At 42.8% G+C, this 27,371-nt stretch overlaps 1 protein-coding gene across 3 annotated transcripts in view; it reads right to left on the bottom strand.

Annotated features, from left to right (window-relative positions):
* Nucleotides 1-17,393: 17,393 nt before the first annotated feature.
* Nucleotides 17,394-27,371, bottom strand: part of osbpl5 (oxysterol binding protein-like 5) — a 48,339-nt gene continuing 38,361 nt past the window's right edge. For 2 of the 3 annotated variants that reach the window (XM_080876638.1, XM_080876639.1), the window contains 10 exons: nucleotides 27,259-27,355; nucleotides 26,991-27,089; nucleotides 24,421-24,518; nucleotides 24,229-24,318; nucleotides 23,684-23,820; nucleotides 23,208-23,387; nucleotides 22,424-22,553; nucleotides 22,086-22,200; nucleotides 21,887-21,989; nucleotides 17,394-19,197 (listed from right to left, as the gene is read on the bottom strand). In XM_080876638.1, coding sequence (XP_080732764.1) covers nucleotides 19,062-19,197; nucleotides 21,887-21,989; nucleotides 22,086-22,200; nucleotides 22,424-22,553; nucleotides 23,208-23,387; nucleotides 23,684-23,820; nucleotides 24,229-24,318; nucleotides 24,421-24,518; nucleotides 26,991-27,089; nucleotides 27,259-27,355 — 1,185 coding nt within the window. In that variant the 3' untranslated portion in view covers nucleotides 17,394-19,061. Of the gene's footprint in view, nucleotides 19,198-21,886; nucleotides 21,990-22,085; nucleotides 22,201-22,423; nucleotides 22,554-23,207; nucleotides 23,388-23,683; nucleotides 23,821-24,228; nucleotides 24,519-26,990; nucleotides 27,090-27,258; nucleotides 27,356-27,371 lie in introns of all 3 variants that reach the window. The other variant, XM_080876637.1, reaches the window with a different exon arrangement.

The following is a 27,371-nucleotide window of genomic DNA, read 5'->3' on the forward strand; positions in this document are numbered from 1 at the left end:
AAAGCCGTAAAGCCCAGTACATGACAATATATTAGAAGGAACAGACTTTATTCCGTTTAACAGACCAGTTATACAATATGGGATCAACAAGAAAAGATTTTTAGAATATCAACAAATTAAATCCATAATAAAAAACAAATTTAACCTCAGTCAAGTTGAATTAAATTATTGTCTAAAATATACAGAACACTTTCTAAAATAGATTAATCAATATCCCTTCCTATTGCAAAGTGGGAAGCAGATTTGTCAGTCAGCTTAGACCAAAACTTCTGGTCTCAGGTATGCTAAAAAATCTTTAAATTGATTAGAAATCCCAGTCTGCAATTAATACAATGCAAAATACTACATAGAGTACACTATACAGGTCATCGGATGTTCCAGATGGGCTTCCAACAACTGCTCACACTGTCAAGGCAAAACACCAGACAATTACATTCACACTCTTTGGTTCTGTCCACCAGTTCAGAGGTTTTGGCACGAGATATGTGAAGACGTCAAAGTGTCTGAAATGTAAAATTCCAACCTTCCCTTTAGTGTGCTTGCTGGGCAAATTGGATGATGTCACTACAGAAACTAATACAGTCCACATGGTTTTTACTGCCCTACGCATTGCCAAGAAAACGGTCCTCTTGAACTGGAAAAATAAAAATAATCTTAATTCTAGCCAATATAGAAACCATCTAATAGATCACATTAGTCTCGATACAGCCTCTGCCACCACATTAGATCAATCCCTCTGGGCTCCTTTGATCGGCTCCATCACCTAGGTGAGGGGGTCGTGGTTTCGTCCCGCCTTCGCTATTGTTTTTGATGTGGAGGTTGGGACGGGCTTAGGGCATCTGGGAAAACCCTAGGGATGTTATCCCTGGAGGGCTTAACCTGGGGATTGTGGTCATAACCTGGTTAGTGGCCCTGATTGCTCTTAGAAGGTGTTTTCCTCATGGCCGCGTGAAGCAGGGCTGGGAGAGGGTCTGTGCTGGCGGACGTAGGTTACTGGCCTGGTAGCCTGGCTGAGTGGATCCGGGGCAGGTGCTTGGGGTTCGGGGGTGCGTCGCCTCCGTGCTAGGGCTCTGGCTGGGCCTTGGGGGCTTCGGTCCTCATTGGTGTGTCGCTGAGGTTGTGGGCGGGTGGGTGCACTGGTGCTCAGCCCTGGCGCAGGGGGCCTCTGGTGCAGTGGCCTAACTGGGGGGCTCTTTAACTGGCAGGGAGATTGTTCCATCCTTGCAGGAGTCCACTCTGCAGATGGGGGACAGTCATAGCAGAGGTGGAGAATAAACTTAACCTGGGTGTCTATTGTCCTGTGTAGTCTGGGAGATTATTGAATGTTGGGGTGGGTACAGTTTCCTCTGCGGTGGGGTTGGGTGGGCTGCCCCGGGTCCTGTGGGGCTTGGCGGTGCTGCTGCCATAGACCCCGGTCTGGATGGGCCTGGGCCCCCTTCCCTTGGTGGGTGCCGGAGGACGGGGGTGCTTACTGGGGTCAGTGGGGGAGCTGGCCCCAGGGAGGGGCTTGTTGCCCCTCAATTCTTTTCCTCCCCATCCCCAACTGCCTCCCTCTTCCCGCTCCACCACACCCACCCACACAAGTAGGGCCCTGGGATGCAGGTGTGTCACCAGGGTGCAGGGGAGGCATCCCCCCCCCCCCCCCCCCCCCCCCCCGCTTCCTCTGTCCCCTTCTGGCCACCTGTGCCTCAATTTTATTCCACAACTTAGACATCCATGGCTCCCTACACCCTCTAGCAGACCGCTACATGGGGAAACCTTTTGAATACAAGCACGCTGATCCACACAGGTGTGCACACGGGTGTTCACTGTTCATAGACATAAACTACACCTTTCTTAGCTGCTACCTCAAAACACATTGTGCGCTGTCGGTCCTGTGTGCTGCACAACAACATTCAATATTTAGTATTTAATGCGTGGTGCTGTGTTTATTATGTTGCTTGTTTCCTTTTCTTTTTCTCTCAACAGGTGATCGAGGAGATTTTTTTTCTTTCTCTTTTTAAGTGCCCTTTCTCACGGTCCCTCTTCCCCACTGTTTTTCTTTTCCTTCATCTTCCTTTCTCCCTTTCCTTTCCCCCAGTCATGTCTGTCCCGTCTGTAACAACTGAAAATAAAATAAAATAAAATGAATAATAACAAGTTCAATCAAATGCACCAATACCGCAAGGCCGTGATGATCCACTTGGTAAAGTAAATCCATTGGGTATCCTTGTTGGCCTTCAGACAACAATTCTGACGGCTAAAGAACCAAATGGGACAGGCAAAGAAAAAAAGTACAGGTTGCCGGCAGGATGGGGCCAGGATGTGCCTTGTCTTCAGCAGCGGAGAACTAACGGGAGAGGTCGTCAGGCTTGACGTTCTGGGAACCGGGTCTGATTGAGAAGTGAAAGCGAGTGAAAAATAGAGCCCACCTGGCTTGTCGAGCATTGAGACGTTTCGCTGATTGGAGGTAGGCCAAGTTTTTGTGATCTGTCCAGACAACGAAGGGTTGAGTGGTGCCCTCCAGCCAATGCCGCCACTCTTCTAAGACGAGCTTGATCGCCAACAGCTCTCGGCCAACATCGTAGTTATGTTCTGCAGGGGTGAGACGACGGGAGAAAAAGGCATGGGGTGCAGCTTACCTTCCTTCTGTTGGGAGACGACGGCCCCCACCCCCGAATCAGATGCGTCGACCTCTACCACAAACCGAAGAGTAGTGTCAGGCTGGAACAGGATGGGTGCTGAGGCAAACCATTTCTTGCACTCCTGAAAGGCTGATTGGGCGGCGTCATTCCACTGGAAAACAATCTTGGGAGAGGATAACTGGGTTAATGGTAAGGCAATTCTGCTGAAGTCCCGTATAAACCTCCTGTAGAAGTTGGCGAAGCCTAGGAAGCGTTGCAACTAGAGATGGACCAATCCGATATTACGTATCGGTATCGGTCCGATACTGACCTAAATTACTGGATCGGATATCGGAGAAAAATAAAAAATGTAATCCGATCCATTAAATATCACGAAAGCACCTCACAAAACTTGCAACACACCGTAACTCACCTCAGAACGTCGGAGCAGTATGCATCACGTGATAGAGCGGCTGTGGCATGCGGGACCTGTCGGTGGTCTGGATAGCATGTGGAGCTTCGCTAGCAACCCGGCATTTCATCTCCGACAAAGTTATCCCCGAGAGAAGTAAAGCAAGCGTGTAAGTCCATCTCTGAATGTTTGTAAAACATTCCTGCGTTAAGCTTAACAAGCGACTGCCTCTTCTCGCTGCTACTTCAATCATGAAAATGCTTAATGATCAGCTGATCGGCTTTTCTGTCGGGACTCCGTCTCTCTTCTTTGTTTTTGGCCCACTTTGCACCAGAAAGAGGAAACCAGCGGCTGAACAACAGCAGCACGTTTAAGCTTGATCAGCTGTTGTTAGAATTTATTTATTATTACTTTCTACTCGAGGATCTTTTTCTACGCAGCTGACGCTGGTAACTGTGCAGGGGCGGATCTAGCAAAGTTTAGCCAGGGGGGCCGATAGGGCATGAACAGGGAAAAGGGGGCACAAAGACATACTTTTCTTTCTTATTCTCATTTAAAATGTCTAGCTTTTAATAAATAATTATCCAAATCTTACACCCAAAGTTTTAATTTGATGTAAAATGAATAGAAGTCAATTACTGTATATAGTTACTATTAAGTCTAATATACCCTAGTAAGCTATAGTACTTTTTCCTTTGGGAAGGTACCATCTGTGCAGTCTGCAATTTTGTTGAAGAAAGATGTTGAATCTATTTAATATTTCTTGAAAAATAATTGATTTCTGTGCATTTTTTTTTTCACACTGCATCAAATTAAGGTTGATTACATCGATTAAGCATCATGAGGTGGAGGGTGAGGGGTGGTTCCCTATTTTTTATTTATTTATTTTTGTTGTTGCTGGGAGTTGGAACCCTATTAGTTAGGTTGCTTAATATTTACGCTAAGTACTCTTTAAAATACCAGAATAGGGAGGATGGTGTAGGTTTAAGTTTATTAGATTGATCAGTATTGCTGAACTATGAAATATTTTTTTTTTTGCATACAGGTATAACAGAATAGCTTTAGTGTAGTTGTTTTAAACTTGAGTATGAACTTATACAAAATGCAGCAAGATATTTAAAAAACAGTTTTGTTGATTAAAAAACACTATATCGGATTCATATCGGTATCGGCAGATATCCAAATTTATGATATCGGTATCGGTATCGGACATAAAAAAGTGGTATCGTGCCATCTCTAGTTGCAACTGGCGACGGTTGTTTGGCTCCGGCCAGTCCACTACAGCTTTTACCTTCACAGGATTGGGTCGGAGATTTCCTTGTTCTATGATGTACCCTAAGAAGGAGACAGTGGATACATGGAACTCACATTTCTCGCCTTTGACAAACAGCCGGTTCTCGAGAAGGCGTTGCAGCACCAGCCGGACCTGGGCCTCGTGTTCAGTTTGGGAAGAGGAGAAGATCAGAATGTCGTCTAGGTAGACAAACACAAATCGGTTAATAAAGTCTCTTAGTACATCATTGACCAGAGCCTGGAAGACTAAAGGTGCATTGGTGAGGCCAAAAGGCATACCAAGGTACTCGAAATGTCCGAGGTGGGTATTGAATTCTGTCTTCCATTCTTAAGTCCAGTTTACTGAATACAGTTGCTCCCTGGATAAGTTCAAAAGCGGATGTGAGCAGAGGCAGTGGATATTTATTTTTGACCGTGATGTTATTGAGGCCCCGATAATCAATACAGGGTCGAAGGGTCTTATCCTTCTTTTCTACACGATGGGTGATGAAGAGGCCCGGATTATGCCGGCAGCGAGGGATTCAGTTATGTATTTCTCCATAGCTTCCCGTTCCGGCAGCAAGAGGCTATAGAGGCGACTGGTGGGTAAAGGAGCTCCTGGTAGCAGGTCTATGGCAGAGTCGTAGGGCCGATGGGATGGCAAAGACTGGGCCCGGTCCTTCTGAAAAACCTCTGCGAGATCGTGGTAAACAGGTACATTAGTTAAATTGGAAGACTGTGGTGGCTCTGGACCAGAGACTGTTGTGCTAGGAGGTGAGGCAGCCTTAAGGCATGGTAAATGGTAAATGGCCTGTATTTATATAGCGCTTTACTAGTCCCTAAGGACCCCAAAGCGCTTTACATATCCAGTCATCCACCCATTCACACACTGGCGATGGCAGCTACATTGTAGCCACAGCTGTGTGATTCTTACTCTGAATCTGAATAAGTACGCGGGACCACTGTGTGCGGTAAGACCATCTCTTTTACTTCCTGTATTACCATCTACCGGCATGCATTGCCAGTGCGTAACACGTGATTACACAATCAAACAGTGAACACATACTGCCCATACAACAAATGTACCAGAGACAATTATGAATACACCACATCTCCCCTTTTAAACAAAAATAGAATATTCCTTTTCTCAGGACAGAACTTCTCTTTTTCAAAGCCATACAAGAACATCTGGCAAACAATCTGCATTACATTTTTAACCTTTTGTTTTTGTTTTCTTGTTCTTTTCTTTTCTTAACAACTCTTTTTAGCTTTATTTTACTGTGCTCTACAAAACCCTTATAACACAGTTACATAACAACAACCTTTTTTTTTTTCTTACAGATCTAACTTTTTAGGTTTAACTATTGGCCTCCCTGACTTGGTTCTGACCACATCAGTGTTAACAGGTGTAGCAGGGATCACACTGGGTGTTTGAGGCTTCTGCAACACAGGCACATTAGCAGGTTCATGCACAGGTGAACTTAAAGGAATCAAATGCACACGATTACGCCTCACAGTCCCTTGTGGTAACTCCACTGTGTATGATCGGGGTGTAGAGTGATTTTGGATAACAGTGCCTGTAGTTTTGACATCAGTCACCCAAACTTGCTCTCCTGGGGACAGGCTGCATAAAGGTTTTGCGCGGTGGCGCCTGTTGAAGTTTGCCATGTCCATCATCCTCTTCTCCCTTTCCTTTCGAGCGAGCAGTGCGTTGTCCGGCAGTGTGGGCTCCAGCTGCGATGGAAGCATCGGCAGTGTGGTTCGCAGACGTCTGCCCATTAAAAGCTCTGCAGGGCTGTATCCGGACTGCAGTGGTGTAGCTCTATAGGCAAGAAGAGCTAGATAAGGATCAGCTGCTTTTTTCAGAAGATTTTTTACAGTCTGCACAGCACGTTCTGCTTCTCCATTACTTTGTGGAAACTTGGGACTGCTTGTGATGTGTTTGAAGCCGTATGCTGCTGCAAAGTCTGTAAAGATTTGACCTGAATACTGTGGCCCATTATCAGACATGAGGACCTCTGGGATGCCGTGACGGGCAAAGAAAGATTTCAGGTGAGTAATGACATCGTTTGATTTTGTCCTGTTTAACAAAGCAATCTCAACAAATCTAGAGTGATAGTCACCATCGAGAAGGTAAGTTTTCCCTCCCAGCTCGAAAAGATCTGTGCCCACTCTCTGCCATGGGCGGGCAGGGTATTCTGTTGGCATGAGTGGCTCACTGTTATTGTGTCTTTCTTGAATACACGTTTTGCACTTGAGCACCATCTCAGAGATTTGTTGACTCAGCCCGGGCCACCACACTGTTTGGCGTGCACGAGCTTTACATTTTACAACACCTTGATGTCCTTCGTGTAGTTTTTCCAGCACCTCGTTTCTCATTGCTGAAGGAATGACAAGCCGTGTGTCTTTTAACAAAAGGCCGTCTTCAACAGTGAGCGTGGCTCGGTCAGGCCAGTAATTTCGCAGTAAAGGCTCTTGTTTTGCATGTTCTGGCCAGCCTTCGGTGCACATGTCCATGACGCGAGCACACACATTGTCGCTTTTCAGTTGTTCCTTCAGTGTTTGCATATATGATGAACTGACAGGCATGTTTGCTACAATACTGTCGACATATATGTCTGTGCTTTCCATTAGCTCTTTGTCTGACAGGTTCATTGGTTTTTTCAGAGGTGAGCGGGACAAAGTATCTGCTGTCCAGAGCGATTTCCCTGGGGCGTACTGCACAGTGTACGAGTAACGCATGAGTCTCATTCTGAATCGCTGGATCCTGGGTGGCAAGAGATCCAGAGCTTGTCCTCCCAGTAAGGAAACGAGAGGTTTGTGGTCCGTTTCAAGACAAAAATGTTTACCAATCAGGAAATCACGAAAACGCTCACACGCCCATGTAGATGCCAGTGCCTCTTTTTCCACTTGTGCGTATCGTTGTTCTGTAGGAGAAAGGGACCTCGATGCATACGCCACTGGTCGCCATCCTTCTTCCCACAGCTGCAAAAGAACACCTCCGAGACCATAGGATGAAGCATCTGCTGATACTTTAATGTCTCTGTTGGGGTCATACATTGCGAGCACTGGGGGTGAGGTCAGGGCATCTCGTAATGTTTTGAAAGCTCTCACTTGGTCAGTTCCCCAATACCATGCGTTCTTTTTGGAAAGAAGATCTCGCAGGGCTTTGTCTTTTTCAGCTAAATGGGGGATGAACTTGCCCACTTGATTCACCATGCCCAGAAAACTGCGCAACTCTGACACATTAGTTGGCTCTGTCATTTCTGTAATTGCCTCCGTTTTCTTCGGGTCAGGACTGATTCCTGTATCCGCTATGATGTGACCCAAGAAAGCAACCTTGCTCTGGGAGAGCTCGCATTTTTCAACATTCAGCGTTATGCCTGCTTTTTCCAGTCTTTGCAGTGTAGCATGGAGACGGGAATCGTGCTCCTGATGGTTACGTCCCCACACCAACACATCGTCAATGTGACACACCACTCCTTCGAGACCCTCGATGACCTCCGCCATCATGCGCTGAAAGTGTTCGGGCGCTGAGTTGATCCCAAACGGTAGGTGGTTAAAGTGGAACCGCCCAAAGGGTGTGATGAAGGTGGTGAGTTTGGCAGACTCATCGGACAGGGGAATCTGCCAGAAGCCCATGTTGGCATCCAGTTTGCTAAACACTTTGGCTCCTGCGAGCATTCCGAGACTTTGTTCAACCGATGGCAGCACATATTTTTCCCTGCACACATACTCATTTAGTCCGGTAAAGTCTACGCAAAGTCTTAGCCTAGGGCTGTTTTTCTTTGGAACAACAACCATGCCGGCACACCAATCCGTTGGTTCCTCAACTCGGGTAATGACACCAAGCTCTTCCATTCGTTGGAGTTCCTCTTTTACCCTTCCCATCAGAGGCAGAGGAAGCCTTCGCGGAGTTTTGAGTGAGTACGGCACAGCATTCGGTTTGAGTTTAATGTGATAGGCCCACTGCACTTTCCCTAGACCATTGCAAAGTTTAGGGTAAGTAGTCTTCAGAGTGTCCATTGAAACCGCGTCAACTCGCACCAGCAGGCCAAGAGCTGTAATGGCGGGCAGGCCTAGCAGTGGAGTGCTCAGGTTTCTTACAACCTAGACCTTCTCTGTTGTCTGTTTCGCTCCGTAGTTGAGCTGTAGCTTTGTAAAACCTGCAACGTCCAGTGGTGTTTTTCCAGGGCCTAACAAAGGTTTTTCTGGCTGCTGGAGAACTGGTCTGTGTTCGTTAGCAAAAATCTTTGATAAGTCCGAGTCAGCTATTACAGTCACATCTGCTCCAGTATCCAGTTTGAAAGTGATTTTTGCATCTTTCACTTGTATGTTGGCTGTCCACGCCTGGCCGTCACTGGAAACTGAGCCTAGGAAGAAACCTTGCTCCTCTTCCTCCTCAATACTTTGCACTGTCTTGCTTTGTCTGCAGACTCGCTGGTAGTGACCTTTTTTTCCACATAAATGACATTTTGCATCATTTGCTGGGCACTCAGGTTTCTGATGTGGAGAGCCTCCGCACTTGTAGCATTTGTTACTTTGTCTCTTGCTATATTGCTGTTGTGTTTTGACAGTTTTATTTTTGAACATGTTGAACTTTGTTTTGTCGTGCTTTTGTATCACTCTGTCAACTGTTTTCGCATTTACATGCATTACATTTGTTTCACTTCTCAAAGCTGACTGTTGCTTTTTGATTTCTTCTGACTGCCTGGCCATATTTATAGCTTTATCCAAGTCCAAGTCTTTTTCCATCTGCATGCGCTCAGACAGCCTCGTGTCGGCCAAGCCCACTACTATTCTGTCTCTTATCAGCTCATCGTGGAGCGGTCCGTAGTTACAGTGCTCTGCTAATGCATGCAAGGCAGTCACGAATGCATCAACAGTCTCATTCGGCTCTTGTTTGCGCGCTCATAAACAACATTTTTCCTGACAATGAAAAAGTTGTGGAAGCTATCTCTCACTTTAGCATAGTCCCGTTGGTCTACATCACTTAACTTTAGTCCTCTCAGGACGTCATCCGCTTCGTCTCCCATACAATATATGAGAGTGTTCACTTGATTTTCCTCCGAGCTCGCAGACAGATTACTTGCCTGACGGAATCTCTCGAAGCGACGGACCCATCTTGTCCATTCGTGTGGTTTGGAAAAATCAAAGGGCTCCGGTGGTTGGATGCTAAACGTAGCGCTGGGAGTGCTAGCCGCGGTGCTAACTCCTGCCCTCGGACGATCGTCTACGTCGTCATTCGGCATTTTGTTTCCACCTTCCCCTTCTCCTCACACTCGGCAGATGTATGGAGTCTTACAAGTCACACAGCACTTCTGACACCATGTGTGATTCTTACTCTGAATCTGAATAAGTACGCGGGACCACTGTGTGCGGTAAGACCATCTCTTTTACTTCCTGTATTACCATCTACCGGCATGCATTGCCAGTGCGTAACACGTGATTACACAATCAAACAGTGAACACATACTGCCCATACAACAAATGTACCAGAGACAATTATGAATACACCACAACAGCCACCCTGGGGCGCACTGACAGAGGCGAGGCTGCCGGACACTGGTGCCACCGGGCCCTCTGACCACCACCAGTAGGCAACGGGTGAAGTGTCTTGCCCAAGGACACAACGACCGAGACTGTCCAAGCCGGGGCTCGAACCGGCAACCTTCCGATTACAAGGCGAACTCCCAACTCTTGAGCCACGATCGCCCATCAGGTCATATGACACTCTTCCCCCCAGCCAGTGATGCACCCTTTCTGCCAATTAATAAGGGAGTTGTGTTGCTGGAGCCAGGGATGCCCGAGAACTAGTGGTGTGTGGGTGGCGTGAAAAACAAATCTCCTCAGAATGATAGCCAGACAGGGTGAGGGTGAGCGGTTCAGTAACATGCGTGATGTCGGGGAGGCGCTGTTCAGATAAGACCGTGACGCGTAAGGCAATGGTTCCACGGCAATACAGTTGTTTTACTAACTCAGAGTCAATAATGACTTACTGTCTGTAGATATGGGGTAATGCATATAAAACGAACACTCTTCCTATTTTCAAGTTACAAAAAAGAGCTATAAGAATTATAAACCAATCAAACTATATAGAACCAACTAACGTTTTGTTTATTAATCTGAATACCCTGAAATTTTATGATTTAGTTGAATATAAAAGGGCACAGATAATGTATAAAGCACAAAATAACTTGCTTTGCCCCAGTACTCAGAAGCTGTTCAAAGTCAGAGAGAGTCAATATGACTTAAGGGGAACAGATTTCTTTAAAAAAAACAAGATAAGGACAAATATAAAGCAGAGGTGTGTTTCTGTTAGAGGAGTTAACCTGTGGAATAGTTATGACAGTGATTTAAAAAGGTGTAGTTCATTTTCCTTGTTTAAAAACATGTTTAAAAATAGAGTATTAGAAAAATATATAAATCAAGAATGAAAAGAGCAAAAAAAAAAACAACTCTTGATTCTTTTGCTTTGATGTAGTTACTTATCTAAGGTGGAAAGTTTTTTTTTCTTGTTTGTTTGTTTGTTTGTTTTGTTTTTGCTTTGTTTTATTATTTGCTTCGAGCCCTGTGTACAGGAGCTGCATGCAAAAAGATCTTTTGTTAAAAGGGTTGGCGTAATAAGCAAATGCTTCAGCCAATACCTTTTGATTAGCCTTGTCTCATGCTTTCTTGCTTTGTGGTAGATCTTTGTTCTGTCTTCACTGAGATATTTGAATGCTAATCAATAAAATAAAATAAAATAAAGTGCTATTCTGTTCCAGAATCAATGAGTGCTGATAGTGAATGACACTTGATGTGGACTGGAAGTTTAGCCGTTAGTGCTTCCCCGCTGTTTTTCTTTCCCTCCCTCTCTTTCTTTCTCCCTTTCCATTCCCTCAGTCATGTCTGTCCTGTTTGTAACAACTGAAAATAAAATAAAATAAACAATAAAAACAAAGGTCAATCAAATGGACCAATACGGCAAGGCCGGGATGGTCCATTTGTTAAAGTAAATCCGTTGGGCATCTTTCTTGGCCTCTAGACAATAATTCTGATGGCAAAAGATCAAAACGGGACAGGCTAATATGATTGCCACTGATTTCCCGCCTTTTTCCATTGTGGAGGACAAAGGTTTCAAAAGTTTTCTCAAAGCCTTAAATCCCACGTACACTCTATCTAGTAGAAAAACTCCTGTACAATGATCCCGAAACTATATGACACAGAACGTGCATAATGGGAAGTGTCATGAAATTAATATCCTTAGTATCCTTATTTTCTTATTATATTGTTTTATGTACTTTAATAATGAAGGCTTGTAGAGCAAGGCCACTTTTGACTCACAAACTAAGTGCTCAGCCAGACTGAAAAACAGGAAGTGTTAGTGCACAGGCATATTAATAGATGTAGGTCCCCGAGCTTGAGCTGGTCGCGCTCCTCTTTTTCCCCGAAGTCGTGCGTCCTTCACCTCCACAGCTTGTACTGCAGAAGTCTGGACCATGGGCGCAGCAGACAGGAGTGTAGCATTCTTGACCGCAGCCTCCACCTGACACGCAATTGACTATGTGCACGTTAGCATATGCTACTTCCGGTGCGGAAACTCCTATGGGGAGCTTTGTTTCCGGTGTCCTATTCACGCCCTGTTTACGGTCCAAAAAAAGTTAAGCAAATGAATGAATGAAGCGGCGATTGACATTTCTATAGATGTCTTGGGCATTTACCCAATATATTTGTAAATGATGTTCATCGACTTGTCGATATTTTTTCCCCGCGCCTCAGAGCAAAAGCGAAAAGGGATTCAAATGTTATATTTCTCAGCTGTCCCTCGTTTATCGTGGGTCTTATGTTCTAAAAAATAACCAGCGATAGGTGAAATCAAGTAGCCAATTTTATTTTTTGACGGTGCAAAATGTTTGGTGGACATCGTGGACATACAGTACTGCACTTCAGAGTCACACTGCTAGCGATCGATGCAGCGATTCTGTACTGTACAGGAGAGACGTCACGGAGGGAAAATAAGCATGCAAACTTGCACTAAAAAATCTGCGAAACAGCAAGGTGAAATGTGAACCGTGTTATAGTGAGGGACCGCTGTAATTTTGAAGGTAAGTCACAACATACCCTTCATAAATACTAATGTATAGAAACCCTTACCAGCAATCATTAATTTTTTTGTGTGGCTTTTTTCATGGTTTGTTGACATGCTGTGTAGGTGTGTACTTGACTAGCTGATATCAACATAACGGGGGAAACATCTGGTTTGACTATAGTTCACCTGTAGTTTGAATGCTGAACATTTGCCTGTTTAAATCATAAGACCAGTCACTATACAGAGATGTGCTTCTGAATGTGGACGATGTGTCTTCTGCATGCAGTAATGCAGTTCTGCTTGTGTTGAGTGATGTAAACAACTGATTGATCTAAACTCTTTAAACGTCAAAATTGATCATTAGATTTTTTATGACACAACAGTGGTGAGTGTTCCCACCTTCTGTTCTTTGTAACTTAACGCGATCTTTCCGTTTTCAAGTTTTGGACATGATTTTGGAGTATATCTTCGCAGTAGCGATTGACCGCAAAGTCAAGCTACCGGAAATGTACCACCCCACATCCGGTCTCAAACCAGGAAGTTAGCATTTTCTCGTGCACAGGGTCAATAGTAACTGCCTTGTCCAATGTAAGGTCCTCCTCCAGCAGCAATTTATCTTTAACAACACTGAGATTAGCATTAGCAACAAGTTGATCCCGAATCATTTCACCCTCCATTATTCCAAAACCACATGGCACAGCTAATGCTCTGAGGGCGGCAACATACTGGGTCACAGTTTCATCAGTTTGTAATCAGGCAGCGGAGGCGACGTCTGGGTTCAACACTTTATTTCAGGCTTTACAGTGGCACTCCATCTTTTTTACCTCTCTCTACAGGGTGGGCCATTTATATGGATACACTGTAATAAAATGGGAATGGTTGGTGATATTAAAGTCCTGTTTGTGGCACATTAGTATATGTGAGGGGGCAAACTCCTCAAGATGGGCGGTGACCATGGTGGTCATTTAGAAGTCGGCCATCTTGGATACAACTTTTGTTTTTTCAATAGGAAGAGGGCCATGTGACACATCGAACTTATCGGTAATGTCACAAGAAAAACAATGGTGTGCTTGGTTTCAACGTAACTTTATTCTATCATGAGTTATTTACAAGTTTCTGACCACTTATAAAATGTGTTCAATGTGCTGCCCATTGTGTTGGATTGTCAATGCAACCCTCTTCTCCCACTCTTCACACACTGATAGCAACACCGCAGGAGAAATGCCAGCACAGGCATCCAGTATCCGTAGTTTCAGGTGCTACACATCTCGCATCTTCACACCATAGACAACTGCCTTCAGATGACCCCAAAGATAAAAGTCTAAGGGGGTCAGATCGGGAGACCTTGGGGGCCATTCAACTGGCCCACGACAACCAATCATCTAGGAATGCTCGGACCTGGCACCCATAATGTGGTGGTGCACCATCTTGCTGGAAAAACTCAGGGAACGTGCCAGCTTCAGTGCATAAAGAGGAAACACATCATCATGTAGCAATTTCAAATATCCAGTGGCCTTGAGGTTTCCATCGATGAAGAATGTACCCCATATACCACACCAAACCATCACTTTTGTTGTTCCAACAGTCTTGGAGGGATCCATCCAATGCGGGTTAGTGTCAGACCAACAGCGGTGGTTTTGTTTGTTAACTTCACCATTCACATAAAAGTTTGCCTCATCACTGAACAAAATCTTCTGCGTGAACTGAGGGTCCTGTTCCAATTTTTGTTTTGCCCATTCTGCAAATTCTGTGCGCCGATCTGGGTCATTCTCGTTGAGATGCTGCAGTAGCTGGAGTTTGTAAGGGTGCCATTTGTGAGTAGCTAATATCCACCGAAGGGATGTTCGACTAATGCCACTCTCCAGTGACATGCGGCGAGTGCTACGCTGTGGGCTCTTGCTGAATGAAGCTAGGACAGCCACTGATGTTTCTTCATTAGTGACAGTTTTCTTGCATCCACATTTTGGCAAATCCAACACTGAACCAGTTTCACGAAACTTAGCAAGCAGTTTGCTGACTGTATCATGGGAGATGGGTGGTCTCGTACGGTGTCTTGCATCGAAATCTGCTGCAATCACCCGGTTACTGCGTTCACCAGATATCAACACAATTTCGATCCGCTCCTCACGTGTTAACCTCTTCGACATGTCAATGGCTGTGAACAAAGAAAAACTTGTAAATAACTCATGATAGAATAAAGTTACGTTGAAACCACGCACACCATTGTTTTTCTTGTGACATTACCAATAAGTTTGATGTGTCACATGGCCCTCTTCCTATTGAAAAAACAAAAGTTGTATCCAAGATGGCCGACTTCTAAATGACCACCATGGTCACCACCCATCTTGAGGAGTTTGCCCCCTCACATATACTAATGTGCCACAAACAGGACTTTAATATCACCAACCATTCCCATTTTATTACAGTGTATCCATATAAATGGCCCACCCTGTACTTTCTTCTTCTCCCCTCTCTCTTGCCCAGCCTCATTAGCGGCACCCCTGGTCTGACAGGGTAACAGCATGTACTAATTTTCTTCCTTTATTATAGAACCTTGTAAACACAACAGGCGCTTCATAGATACAGAGAAAAACCCAACAATCATATGACCCCCTGTGAGCAAGCACTTTGGCGACATTGGGAAGGAAAAACTCCCTTTTAACAGGAAGAAGCCTCCAGCAGAACCAGTAGTGTCCTGTCTCTTATCTGTTGAGTTGACACTTAGCAAACAACTAGATTGCATCTCCGCACTCACCCAAAGCACAATATAATACATAATATTAGACAAAAACACAAGCAAGACACTTTCAGTCCCTCCATTTCTTTATCACAGTTTAAACAAAATTATTAAATTTTTTAACAAAACAAAATCCCAGAGAAATCTGGGATTCACATTCTGGTGCCTGGGTCTTAGTCCATGAGGCCCGGCCGGGCACAGCTTGAAAAAGGGACATGGGCCCATCTTCCTGCAGGTTCACCACCCGGAGTTGGGTGTAGCCAGGCGGTGGGCAGTACTGATTCCCGGTTACCAAGACTGGCAATTGGGACATGAAATGTCACCGCTCTGGTGGGGAAGGAGCCTGAGTTAGTGCGTGAGGTTGAGAGGTATCGGCTAGATATAGTTGGGCTCACCTCAACATTAGGCTTAGGCTCTGGAACCAGTCCCCTGGAGAGGGGCTGGACTCTGCCTCACTCTGGAGTTGACCCTAGTGAGAGGCGGCAGGCTGGGGTGGGTGTCTTGGTATCCTCTCGGCTTGCTGCTTGTATGTTTGTGTTTCTCCCGGTGGATGAGAGGGCAGAGGAGGACACCGGAAAGACCTGGCATGCCAAAACTAATAGTGAGGGTGTGCTGGGAATGCTTAGCAGAGGCCCCCTGGTCTGCGAAATCTTGGCTTCATCAGATGATGGCCTCCAGCTCACTTTGGCATGGTTCACAGAGAGTTGGAAGCAGCGGAAATGAGAATCAGCACCTCCGAATCTGAGGCCATGGTCTCTTGGCTGGGCTGGGAACGCCTTGATGTTCCCGTGGACAAGCTGGAGGAGGTGGCTGGGGAGAGGGAGGTGTGGGGCTTCTCTGCTTGGGCTGCTGCCCCTGCAACCCAGCCCCGGATAAGCGGAAGAAGACGGATGGATGGACAATTCACAAAAGCCACTTTTTGTTCCAGACTACAGACCTTACTATTTTCTTTTTTTTAAAATTATTATATCAAAAACAAACAGCAACCACAACAATTTGAAGACCATGTATTAGCAAGCACTACAGGCTACAGTGGGAAAGTAAAACTCCCTTTTAACAGGAAGAAACCTCTGGCAGAGCCAGGCTTAGGGAGGGGCACCCAGAGGTTAGTAATTACTATTGGTAAAACATCCTGAGACTAATTATATAGATATATCTATATCTATATCAAGGTATAGATTTAGATAGATATGTCTCACCAAATAAGTGTCCACTAAGGTTTAAACAATACACCGATTCCCCAAAAGCTCCATGTATGTGTAAAAAAAAAAAAAAAAAAAAAAAAAAAAAAAAGAAGCAAATAATCTACAATGAAAAATAAATTATCAGCACAGATTCAAAGTTTGAAATTCATTAGGACACTATTTTTTTTTTTTTTTTTTTAAATTGTACTATATGGAATATAATGGCTATAACAGCACAATTAGATGTAGGCTTATCAAACAAGGGGATTTTTAAATGGATATAATTATTATTATTGACAAAAAGTTTATTTCACATTGAGGCACACCAAATTGTTTTGTCCAGCAACTGAGACTTGTTTTTAAATTGGCATTATGTGCAGTGAATTCGAACGGAAGAAATCAAACTAATTTCTGAGCAGTAACCACAACAGCAGTATTAGTATTTTCATACTATTTTAACAAACGTAGTTTCCTTTAAGTAAGTAATTCCGATATTTGTTTGTTTTTAAAAAAAATTACATTGATTTTATGTTAGTAGTGCTTAATAGTCCTGCCTCTTGAACCCCAAACAATTCAGGTACCCTCACTGGAGAGGGTAACTGACTTCACTGTGGCAGAGATATAAATCCACGTGGTTTCTAGCTAAAGACTTCTACTTCGTCAAGTTGTACTCTCAGGCCTGAGCTCAGGGCTGAACATAGTTACTATCACAGATGCGACCCAAAGTTTTTGGTACCCCTCCCAAACACAATGAAGCAAAGAAATCTCTTAAAGATGAAACTGAGACCTTGGTTTTGATTTGTGGTGAGATGCATCATTTTAAATATGCTTTACAGTAACAAATTAAAGGAGCTGCGCTCACAATGTGCGTCACAATTTGCCTTTTCCTGACCGAATAAAAGGCTTTATATATTTGAAGGACCCCACTCCACCGTCATTTAAAAGATTTATCAGGCTGACAGCTCAGCCTAGTTACATAAAAGGGAGTTGCTTTGCAAATGTGATACAGTCCCAGTTGAAATGTATTTACCTACATCAACATCGCCCTCTAGTGGGAGAATTGCAAAGAAAACTATTTTGCAACACTGTGAATATCACTGGATATGATTTTAAATATTAACGAGAGGTAGAAGCAGAGGCAGGGTTAAAACATTTTACTGTAGTGCTACAGTAGTCAACAGATATGAATGAAAACAGGCAATCATCATGTTTTCATCACATTGTTCCATATGACAAAAAAAATCTGGCATGTAGAATCCCACAACATGGCAGCAGTGTAGAAAAGAGGATAGTAATGAAAAGAAAAACAAATTAAGCATTCAAAGAGTCGACTTCCTTCTTCTGCTTGTCCGTCATCTCCTGCTGTGCCGATTGGTACTGGTGATGAGGCTCAAATTCAAGGACTAATATACCAGTAAAAAATCAACATCAGACATGGCTTGGTTTAGCGTGGCCATACAGGTGTCCTCGCTCTTGTGTGCTCCATCACACGGACACACACACATACATGCACTCACACAAATACATATACAAAATGACAAACCTACACAAGCCCCGGGAGATCGATTGTCACCCCTGGTCTCTGTCGTCCAAGCTGATTTAGATTAGGAAAATCAAAGTTAATCACACAATAAATACATTCTGAAATCTCTTTTTGAAATAGACGGCCTGACAAATATATACAAACTGATTAAAAGATTAAAAAAAAGAACAACTCATTACTAAGTGTTTACATCTAAAACAGTCACTTGAACATGTTGAAGTCCGAGATGCACACACAAACCCCTTCTATTAGGCCAAAGTATTAGTTATGTTTTCCTCTCTCTCTGTATTTACTCCCTCTGTTTCATCCTCTCCATGCTTCTTCATGTAACTGATTGTACAAACTAGTGTCATGGTCTAGACCAATAGGTGTTGTCCTATCATCCCTTCAGTTACTTCACTACAGGCACACAAATATAAAGACACTCAGTTTGGCTCTCGGCCCTGCCTCGTTCCAATTCTCCTTCCTACAAACAGAAGCAGTGCTGCCTGTAAACAAGTACTCTTTGTCCTTTCGGATTATAAATACTGTTTTGGTAAATGCATGATCAATAGCAGACAAGACGGAGTGCATTTTAGTGTACACCGATACAAAACACACAATTGCACTGTGAGAAGAGTTTCCTTCTTCATTTGCATTTCTTCTGGTTGGTTTTTTTTGTTTTGTTTTGTTTTTTGTTTTTTTCTTATTTTGGCTTCAGCATTAAGGCCCAAAAATCTGGAGTGTTAGGGAAGAAGAAGTCCAAGTGGTGATCTGCCTGTGCCCAAAGGGCCTATTGTAGGTACAGACAACACGTGTACAGGCACACTCACAGATAAACAGTATTGCAGGGGAATATAAAAGACACTAAGGAATGGTGAAACATCCTCTCTGTCATTTGTTCTTACTAAATCATTCTCAGACTATTCTCAGTCATACATTTCTTCCTTTATTTGAAATCTTCTGAACCGTGCTCGTCCTTCAGTCCTCCTCTCCTGTCCAAAGTGCTTGGGTGCCGGTGCTCTTTCAGTCTGGCTACACTAGGGGGTGCCGTTTCTCTCTGCTGATGACTGACAGGCGGTGGCTGTGTTTATTGCTGTAAGGTCCAGGCTCCTTGAAGTGAAAAGAAAGGGACAAAGTTGCCCTCCCAGCACTGATCTGAGGTCCCTGCCCTCCTCTGTTAATTAGAGTTTGTGCTTTTTAGAGGACTCCGATGCCAGATCAGTGCCAGTGGGGAAACTCCTTCCTCGAGGAGCTGGCTCAGGTGAAGACGTAGTTGAGCAGGAGCTGGGAGAGGAGCAGAACGCAGAGGATGAGACACTGACGGCCTGTCAGCGACACGCTGTCGTCTGTTGTCCTCTGACGAGCCATCTGACGACTCAGAGCCACCAGGTTCCTGCAGGAAGAGAAGGATCAGGATCAACAACTGTTTGAACGAATTTCAACAGGAATTCATAAAAACAACATGAATCCCAGCCTACATTTCTCAAGATGTCCCAGGGTGACTGAAGTCGGAAATAATACATATTCATTTAATGATTTTTTTTCTTAAACATTTGCTGAATACTTTAGGAACACCCAAGTCGCTCTAGTCACATCCTGCATATGTTTTAAGGGTCACAAGCCAAAAACTAAATATGATAACAATGAATGAAAATGCAAACACCTACTAAAAACAAGCATAAATGCACTTTTCCAGCATTTAATTCCAATTAAACTATATCACAGACAACTATGCTTACAGCTATTTGTTGTGCCTGAATCATCACTACATCTGTCAGTACATAAACATCTACACGAGTGCTCCAGAGAGGTGTATCACGAAACAAAACTAATGGTTAGCAAGCATAAAATCTCAGTTTCTGTGCCATAAAAGTGGCTCTCTTTTCCTGGCTAAATCACCATGGTAATTTGCATGTACTCATTTAGTGATGGAGAACATGTGGAACTGTTCTTAATACCCGGTTCTAATATGCTGCAGTCTCTTTTATACTGCAGGAATTGCAACTACTAGAGGAAGTTTAGTAAGTTAAAATTAATTTCACTTAAGCTGTAATGTTTAAAGTCGTCGTCGCATTAGAAATAAACACCACCAGTAAAACATAACTCCTACCACTGTGTTCTTTCTTATTTTAAGAATTTCTTGTGTATGTTTGGATTTTACTGTAAAAATCAATATAAAAAAACAGAAAACATAATATTATCATCATAAGCTGATAATGTTTGATTGGAGTAGGTGGAACACATCAGTTCTGTACGTGGGATTCATTAGATAACACTAAGAAGTGAAACTTAAGAATAGTTTATTAAAGCAAATATTAGACTCCATTAACACAAATAGTTACACAGCTGGACTGGGACTAGACTGTTGCCAAGCAACACATTAATGTTTTCCAGAACAGCAGCTTGCTCCCCACACATCACTGCCAGTCAGCTGCGTTGTATCGTGTGCATTTATGTGAACCTTTCAATTAACTGTGCAAACAGTTCTGCAGCGGCTTCGGATGCACGTGTGCTTCTGATGAGTTACAGCTTCATCCGAACATAAATTGTTTCATCACTTCCTGAGCTCCTTGGATGGTCTCCTGTAGCATTCAGCGGTTTTTGTTAACATTTTTTTTTATCTTATACATCGCTTTTGTGTTTATTTAAGGCAGCTCACCGATTCTTAATCACTGCTATGAGCTCTGTTGCCTTAAGTCTTGCATCACATTGTTTCAGAGAGCACTGGCTCTCAGGCTGTAGTTGATATGAGACATGTGTGTCCGGGTCTCTTTCCCATTCTTTGTAACATGTGTTGTAGCTGGTTTACTCTCGGGAGGATTGGTGGTGGATCGCAGCTGTTGGCCTCCTGGGCTTTTTGACCAGGTGGAATTTTGCTCACATATTTTTTTGAGATGATACCAGGTAGAGGGTGATTTACTTGATTCACAAACATAGTGCTCCCTCTCATTTCCTCTCTTTTTCCCGTGGATGTGTATATGTTGGTTGCTACAGTTTAAACCTGTTACTATCTGAGACAGTCTAATGACATGTTGTGACTAAGCTGTGTTACGTGTAAAGGCAAAGTCAATTACACTGTGCTGTACATTTACTACTCATTTACTACTATGGGGCGACTGTGGCTCATGGGGCGACTGTGGCTCAGGGGGTTGGGAAGCACATCTGTAACCAGAAGGTCGCTGGTTCAATCCCTGGGCTCTCTGTCCTGGTCGTTGTGTCCTTGGGCAAGACACTTTACCCTACCGCCTACTGGTGTTGGCCAGAGGGGCCCGATGGCGCGAAATGGCAGCCTCGCTTCTGTCAGTCTGCCCCAGGGCAGCTGTAGTTACAACTGTAGCTTGCCTCCACCAGTGTGTGAATGTGAGAGTGAATGAATAGTGGCATTGTAAAGCGCTTTGGGTGCCTTGAAAAGCGCTATATAAATCCAATCCATTATTATTATCAAATGACTTCAAAACCAATCTGCTTACATCTTTTTACAGGGCTGTTTTCTCTTAATTATACAACCTCGCAGATGGGGACCAGATATAATTAACATGGGCTTGGCATATGGTGTCCCTTATGCAAAGAGGCTAATGCAGGGGCCCAGGTTCCAGTCTATCCCAGGCTCTTTGCTTTATGTCACTGCCCTGCTCTCTCCCCATTGTCCTATATGCCAGTGGTCCCCAACCTCCAGGCCACGGGATTTGAGGCTCTCTCTGTGAAATTTATGGTTTGTTTCCCTGGGTCTTTTCCCGTGTGTTATGAATAAATCTTCTTTTTTTTGGTACCGGTTTTATTTTGTTATATTTATCTGCGACAACTTAACCTCCTAGGACCTGGAGTCCACATATGTGGACATCACAATTTGGGTTGTTTAGACCAAAATACAAAATTTTGCTCTACAAGGGCCTGATATCCACTTACGAGGACATTATACTGCCACTGTTCTATCAAAATTTTAAATGAATGTCCTCATATGTGGATCTCATTTCTCTCAGAAAGAAAAATCAGTAAAAAAAAAAAAAAAAAAATCTGGTCATTCTTTGTTTTTACATTCATCAGGTCCCAATCAGTCCAAATAGTAGTTGGTTTACTCTCACCTCTGGATATCCTGCTGTGTCTTCTTTATAGATGTGATGGAAGCTTCTAACATGGCAATGTCCTTTATCTCTTTACTGCACCGGGCACACTGATTAGAATAGCCTAGGTACATAACAGACAAGAGACCAATGATAAGACACCAGAAGGTTAGATTTATTTAGCTATTTTATTTTGGGGAGGGGGTCACATACACCTCACCTTCATTGTCCGAGGACTCATGTGTGGGTTCCGGCGTAGTGCTGCTGCTCTCAGTGTTCTGGCTGCAGCTAGACGGCTGACTGCTCGCCTTCCTATGCTTCCCGTTAACCTCAGCCTGAGAGGAGAAGTGCAACAAACTTCAATTTGGAAAATTCCCAACTGACACAACACTGGCTATCTGGATAAACTGCAATGAATATCAAGTGGCTAAAAATAAGGGGCTTATCACGCTTGTCAGTGACATTGCAGCAACAAAGTATGAGTATGAAGAAAGAAGCTCAGAGATCATTCTGATAAAATGTCAGTGAAAGGCTCATCAGTAAATATTTCAGTTTAACCTTCTGTTGACTGGCCCAGCTGTGACTGTAGGAGAGTCCGTTGTGTTGTCTCTGGCTTTTCTCCTGCGTCTGAATCACGCCATCCTTCTCAAACTGAACAAAACAGCGCTCAGGTTCCCACGGTCGCGTGCTGCAAAAATAAACCAGTGGAATTTAAACTTCCTCACATCCTTGTTTGCTTGTCCCCACTTGCTGATACCACAGTGCTTGTAGGTCTTCCTGCAGCCCCCAACCATCGTATTCATTACAAAAGGAGATATGCATGAGCGTGCATGAAAGCATTTGTGAAACAACAACCAAAGGACTATAAATACTATAAATAAACCATAAACTGCAGTACTGCGTCATGTCTGAGATATGGTGAGCTAGATCACAGTGACTCATTTGATTTTTTTCCTGTTGTAAAGTTTATTACAGTAATTAGCAACAACCTGTGACTGACCAATAACCCCTGTACCAGTTTCAGTACTGGTGTCCTGTATTATATACCTCATAATACTCTTACTCTCATTATATATAATATAAATGTTTGTTATCAGCTTTCAGCACCTGACTATTTCAAGTGACATGTATTGTGGCATATCAGTATTTATTCTCACACCATTTCTGACCCCTTCCTTCACAGGTCACCTTTTACTACACTTATAAGCTGAATAAAAAAGGCCCTAGTGTGTGTGTGTGTGTGTGTGTGTGTGTGTGTGTGTGTGTGTGTGTGTGTGTGTGTGTGTGTGTGTGTGTGTGTGTGTGTGTGAGAGAGAGAGAGAGTGTGAGAGTGTGCTCATACTCCATGTGCTTGTAGGTCCACTCAGAGGTGACAGAGTGCGGATGGAAAAGCTGTGGAAGCCAGGGTTTGTCTCCTCTCTCTCTGGTGTCTCTCCGCTGAGCTTCCTCCAATACAAACTTCTCCTGGGTGGCACGCACTTGGTCCCTATCCATGATAGCACTGGTCACATGCCGCCACAGTCTGCCAAGAGCATATTACAATCAGATGCAAATGGGGAAAACACACTGGCCAATGAATTGTCACTAAAAAGTCAAAAGCAATTGTGTATAATGAGATATAATGACATCCCAGCCACAACCTCGTCTGGATATCTAATAACGTCTGCAGTTAAAGGTTCTGAGCATTGGGTCACTGACACATGTTAAATGGAAGCCACTATTACAGTTATCAGCTATCATGCTAGCACAAATGTTTTGCATTTGTTGACTCAATAACACTCAAATTAACAATTAACACAGATGATCTTTGTGCTTTACCTTTCGGACTCAAATTCTCCCTGCTGGTCTAACTGGACCACTTGTCTCTTGAGGCGACCGCTGCGAATTTCTGGACTTGGGTTCCACAAAATCTCCTGCTGGCCTGAGCGCTTCTCGTGAATAAATACCTCGTTGTCCTGAACAAAAGTTTAGCCCTTTTAACGTTTTTTTTAAAGTTAATTGACCACAACCATCCATAAGACTCTACATAAAAAGACATTGCCCTTATTTTCAATCCAACCTGGAAACTACTGGAAACTATTCCCAAAAGATCCCAAAAAGTCATCTAGAAAACAAAATAACAATACTGAATTTCTTTACTTTTGCTTTTTGATGCTCAAAGCCACTGTGAGAGCAATACAGAGGAGATCCTTTACTTTATGCACCTTCCAGCTGCTCCTAAACCTATGATTATCTATTTTGTACTACAGAGTATTACTAATTACTAATTGCTAAAGAGTGGTGTGTGTGGTAGCAAATGATGCTGAAAGATGTATTCAAGCTCCTTAGACTTCATACGAGATCAAGAGGATTAAGGTTCTTACCCAGTGTCCATCAACAGTGGCCAGTACTTCCTCTCCGACAAAGATCTTTCCATTGATCTGATTTACAGAACCAGAACCTCCAAGAAAAGGCTGAAGTGAACACAATGAAAATGCAATACCTTTACTAAAACAGCTGACTAGATAAAACAACCAGTTAAACAAATGTTTCATTTCTTTTTTCTGAAAATATACCTTCAGTTTAAACTCCAGCTCTGCTACGCATTTGGTTTTCTCACACTCAATGGTAACTTTCCCTCCCAGCTCTAGTGTCATAGTGCCGTACAGAATCCCTACGAGAGAGAGACAATATTGCAGCATCAGATCAACAAGTTCAGCAGAAGGAAATTCATAAATTATTGGTAGAATTTATCATGTAGGCAACTGCAGTGAGTGCATTCCTGAGAGACAAGATGAAGGAAAGAATTTTAAAAATCCTGAAGCAGACCCAAAATAAAAAACTTAAACCTGCCTTGATTTATATATCTCACCCATCATCCATCTCGAACTCTGACTGTCTGCCATATTAGAGTTCGTGCTCACAGCGAAGCAGAGCTTCATTTGATTTCCAGTACATCAGACATATTGGCCAGAACAGATGGCTGTAATATTTACAGCCCACACAGATTGTGTCAGTTTGGTCAGATTTCATTGTAAACACGGTAGATGAGCTTGTGTTCTAGCCTCCTGTCATGTGTGTGCTGTTGCAATGATTGGTAAATTATATTGTGAGAATGAGGAGCTCAAACAGAATTGGCTACAATCAGCGTGGTACAGCAGAACAAAAATCAGAAGCAACAAAAGGTATTATTTTCAGACAATACAGGTCATTTGTTTGTGAATTCCACTTCTGAAACCCAACTTATTAGATGCCATGCACATTACAGATCCACTAATATCCTCCAGTGCTCACTCATTCACACTATCCCAACTGATCTGTAGACAAAGTTGAGCCTTGAAAAACTGGAGATGATCCCGTATCTGTGCTTACTGCAAAACTATAAATTACTTAACATCTCATATCTTCTTTGATTTAACTGCTTATAATTATAATTTCATCTCCGAGGAAGTGATCCCAGAGAGAAGTAAAGCAAGTGTGTAAGTTTATCTCTGAATGTTTGTAAAGCATTCCCACGTTAAGCTTAACAACCAATATATGGAGCGACTGCCTCTCTCTCCCTCTCCTGTTATTACTTTAATCATGAAACCGATTAATGATCAGCTGATCGGCTTTTCTATCGCGAGTCCGTCTCTCTTCTTTGTTTTTGGCCCACTTTGCACCAGAAAGAGGAAACCAGTGGCTGAACAACAGCAGCACGTTTAAGCTTGAAAAGCTGTTGTTAGAATGTATTTAATATTACTTTCTAGACCAGGATCCTTTTCTACGTAGCTGACGCTGGTAACTGTGCAGGGGCGGATCTAGCAAAGTTTAGCCAGGGGGGCCGATAGGGCATTAACAGGGGAAAGGGGGCACAAAGACATACTTTTCTTTCTTATTCTCATTTAAAATGTCTAGCTTTTATTAAATAATTATCTGAATCTTACACCCAAAGATTTAATCTTATGTAAAATATATAGAAGTCCATTACTGTATATAGTAACTATTAAGTCTAATATACCCTAGTAAGCTATAGTACTTTTTCCTTTGGGAAGGTACCATCTGTGCAGTCTGCAATTCTGTTGAAGAAAGATGTTGAATCTATTTAATATTTCTTGAAAAATAATTTATTTCTGTGCATTTTTTTTTCACACTGCGTCAAATTAAAGTTGATTATGTCGATTAAGCATCATGAGGCAGAGGGTGGTTCCCTATTTTTTTGCTGGGAGTTTGCAGCCCTATTAGTTAGGTTGCTGAATATTTCTCCTAAGTACTCTTTAAAATACCAGAATAGAAAGTATCAGTATCGAGACACTTACAAATGTGGATTGCACAACACTGGACATTATATTTCTTCATTTCCATTTAATACTTGTACAGCTGCTGTTATTGTATATATATATATATTTATATTTCTTCATACATTCTTATATATTTCTATACTGTGTATTTGTGTATTGTGTATTTTGTTGTACGGTTATTTTATTTTCAACTTTAATTTATATATTTTATCTTATTCTTTCCCAGTTAAATTTACCCTTCATTCTAATTGGTTGTTGTACAGTTATTTCATTTTTAACTTTAATTTTTATATTTTATTTTATTCCTTTCTAGTTAAATTTACCCTTTTTAATTTTCATATGTATTTCCTATCTCATTCATAGCCTTTTTTTTCTTTAGGTCACGAGCAGTTGTGTAAGCATTTCACTGCATATCGTACTGTGTATGACTGTGTATGTGACAAATAAAATTTGAATTTGAATTTATTGCTGAACTATGAAATATTTTGGGTGCAGTGTAATTTTTATATACAGGTATAACAGAAAAGCTTTAGTGTTGTTGTTTATTTAAACTTGAGTATGAACTTATACAAAATGCAGCAAGGTATTTAAAAAAAACAGTTTTATTGATTAAAAACACTATATCGGATTCATATCGGTATCGGCAGATATCCAAATTTATGATATCGGTATCGGACATAAAAAAGTGGTATCGTGCCATCTCTACCCTTTACCACCGCATAGAATTTTTGGCACTGAAAACATATTACTTATTTCCAAAGAGATGTTGCAGTATTAAGAAGATTATGGAAAGATACTGCTAATACTAACATAGCAACAAGGACATGGAACGATTAGTGGAGTAGAAAGTAATGCATATTTATTACCTTTGCAGTGAGCATAGGGCATGGTGATGACATACTCCTCATCCCTGCTCAAGAATAGCAGCCGGGCTTTGCCATCTAGAATAGCTGAAAGAGAGTTACCTACAAAAGCAGGAAAACAGAGAAATATGTGGTTAACAATGCTTCTCATAGACTGGGCCAGATCGTGACGGTGTCCTTGCATGCCTTTTTATAACCGTACACATGTACTGAATCCGTACCGATCATCTGGCTGAGACAAATGAATTAGATCGTGAAATATTGACTGTACCATAGAATTTGGACTTGGCCAGGATGCTTCCACTAATAGAAAATCCATCCTTCCTATTGCAGACATAAAAGGCAGAGATGGGTGGATGGTGCGACACCTGGCAGAGGACAGAG

Source organism: Rhamphochromis sp. 'chilingali' (genome assembly GCF_963969265.1).
Source record: "Rhamphochromis sp. 'chilingali' genome assembly, chromosome: 2".
NCBI classification, from domain to species: Eukaryota; Metazoa; Chordata; class Actinopteri; order Cichliformes; family Cichlidae; genus Rhamphochromis; species Rhamphochromis sp. 'chilingali'.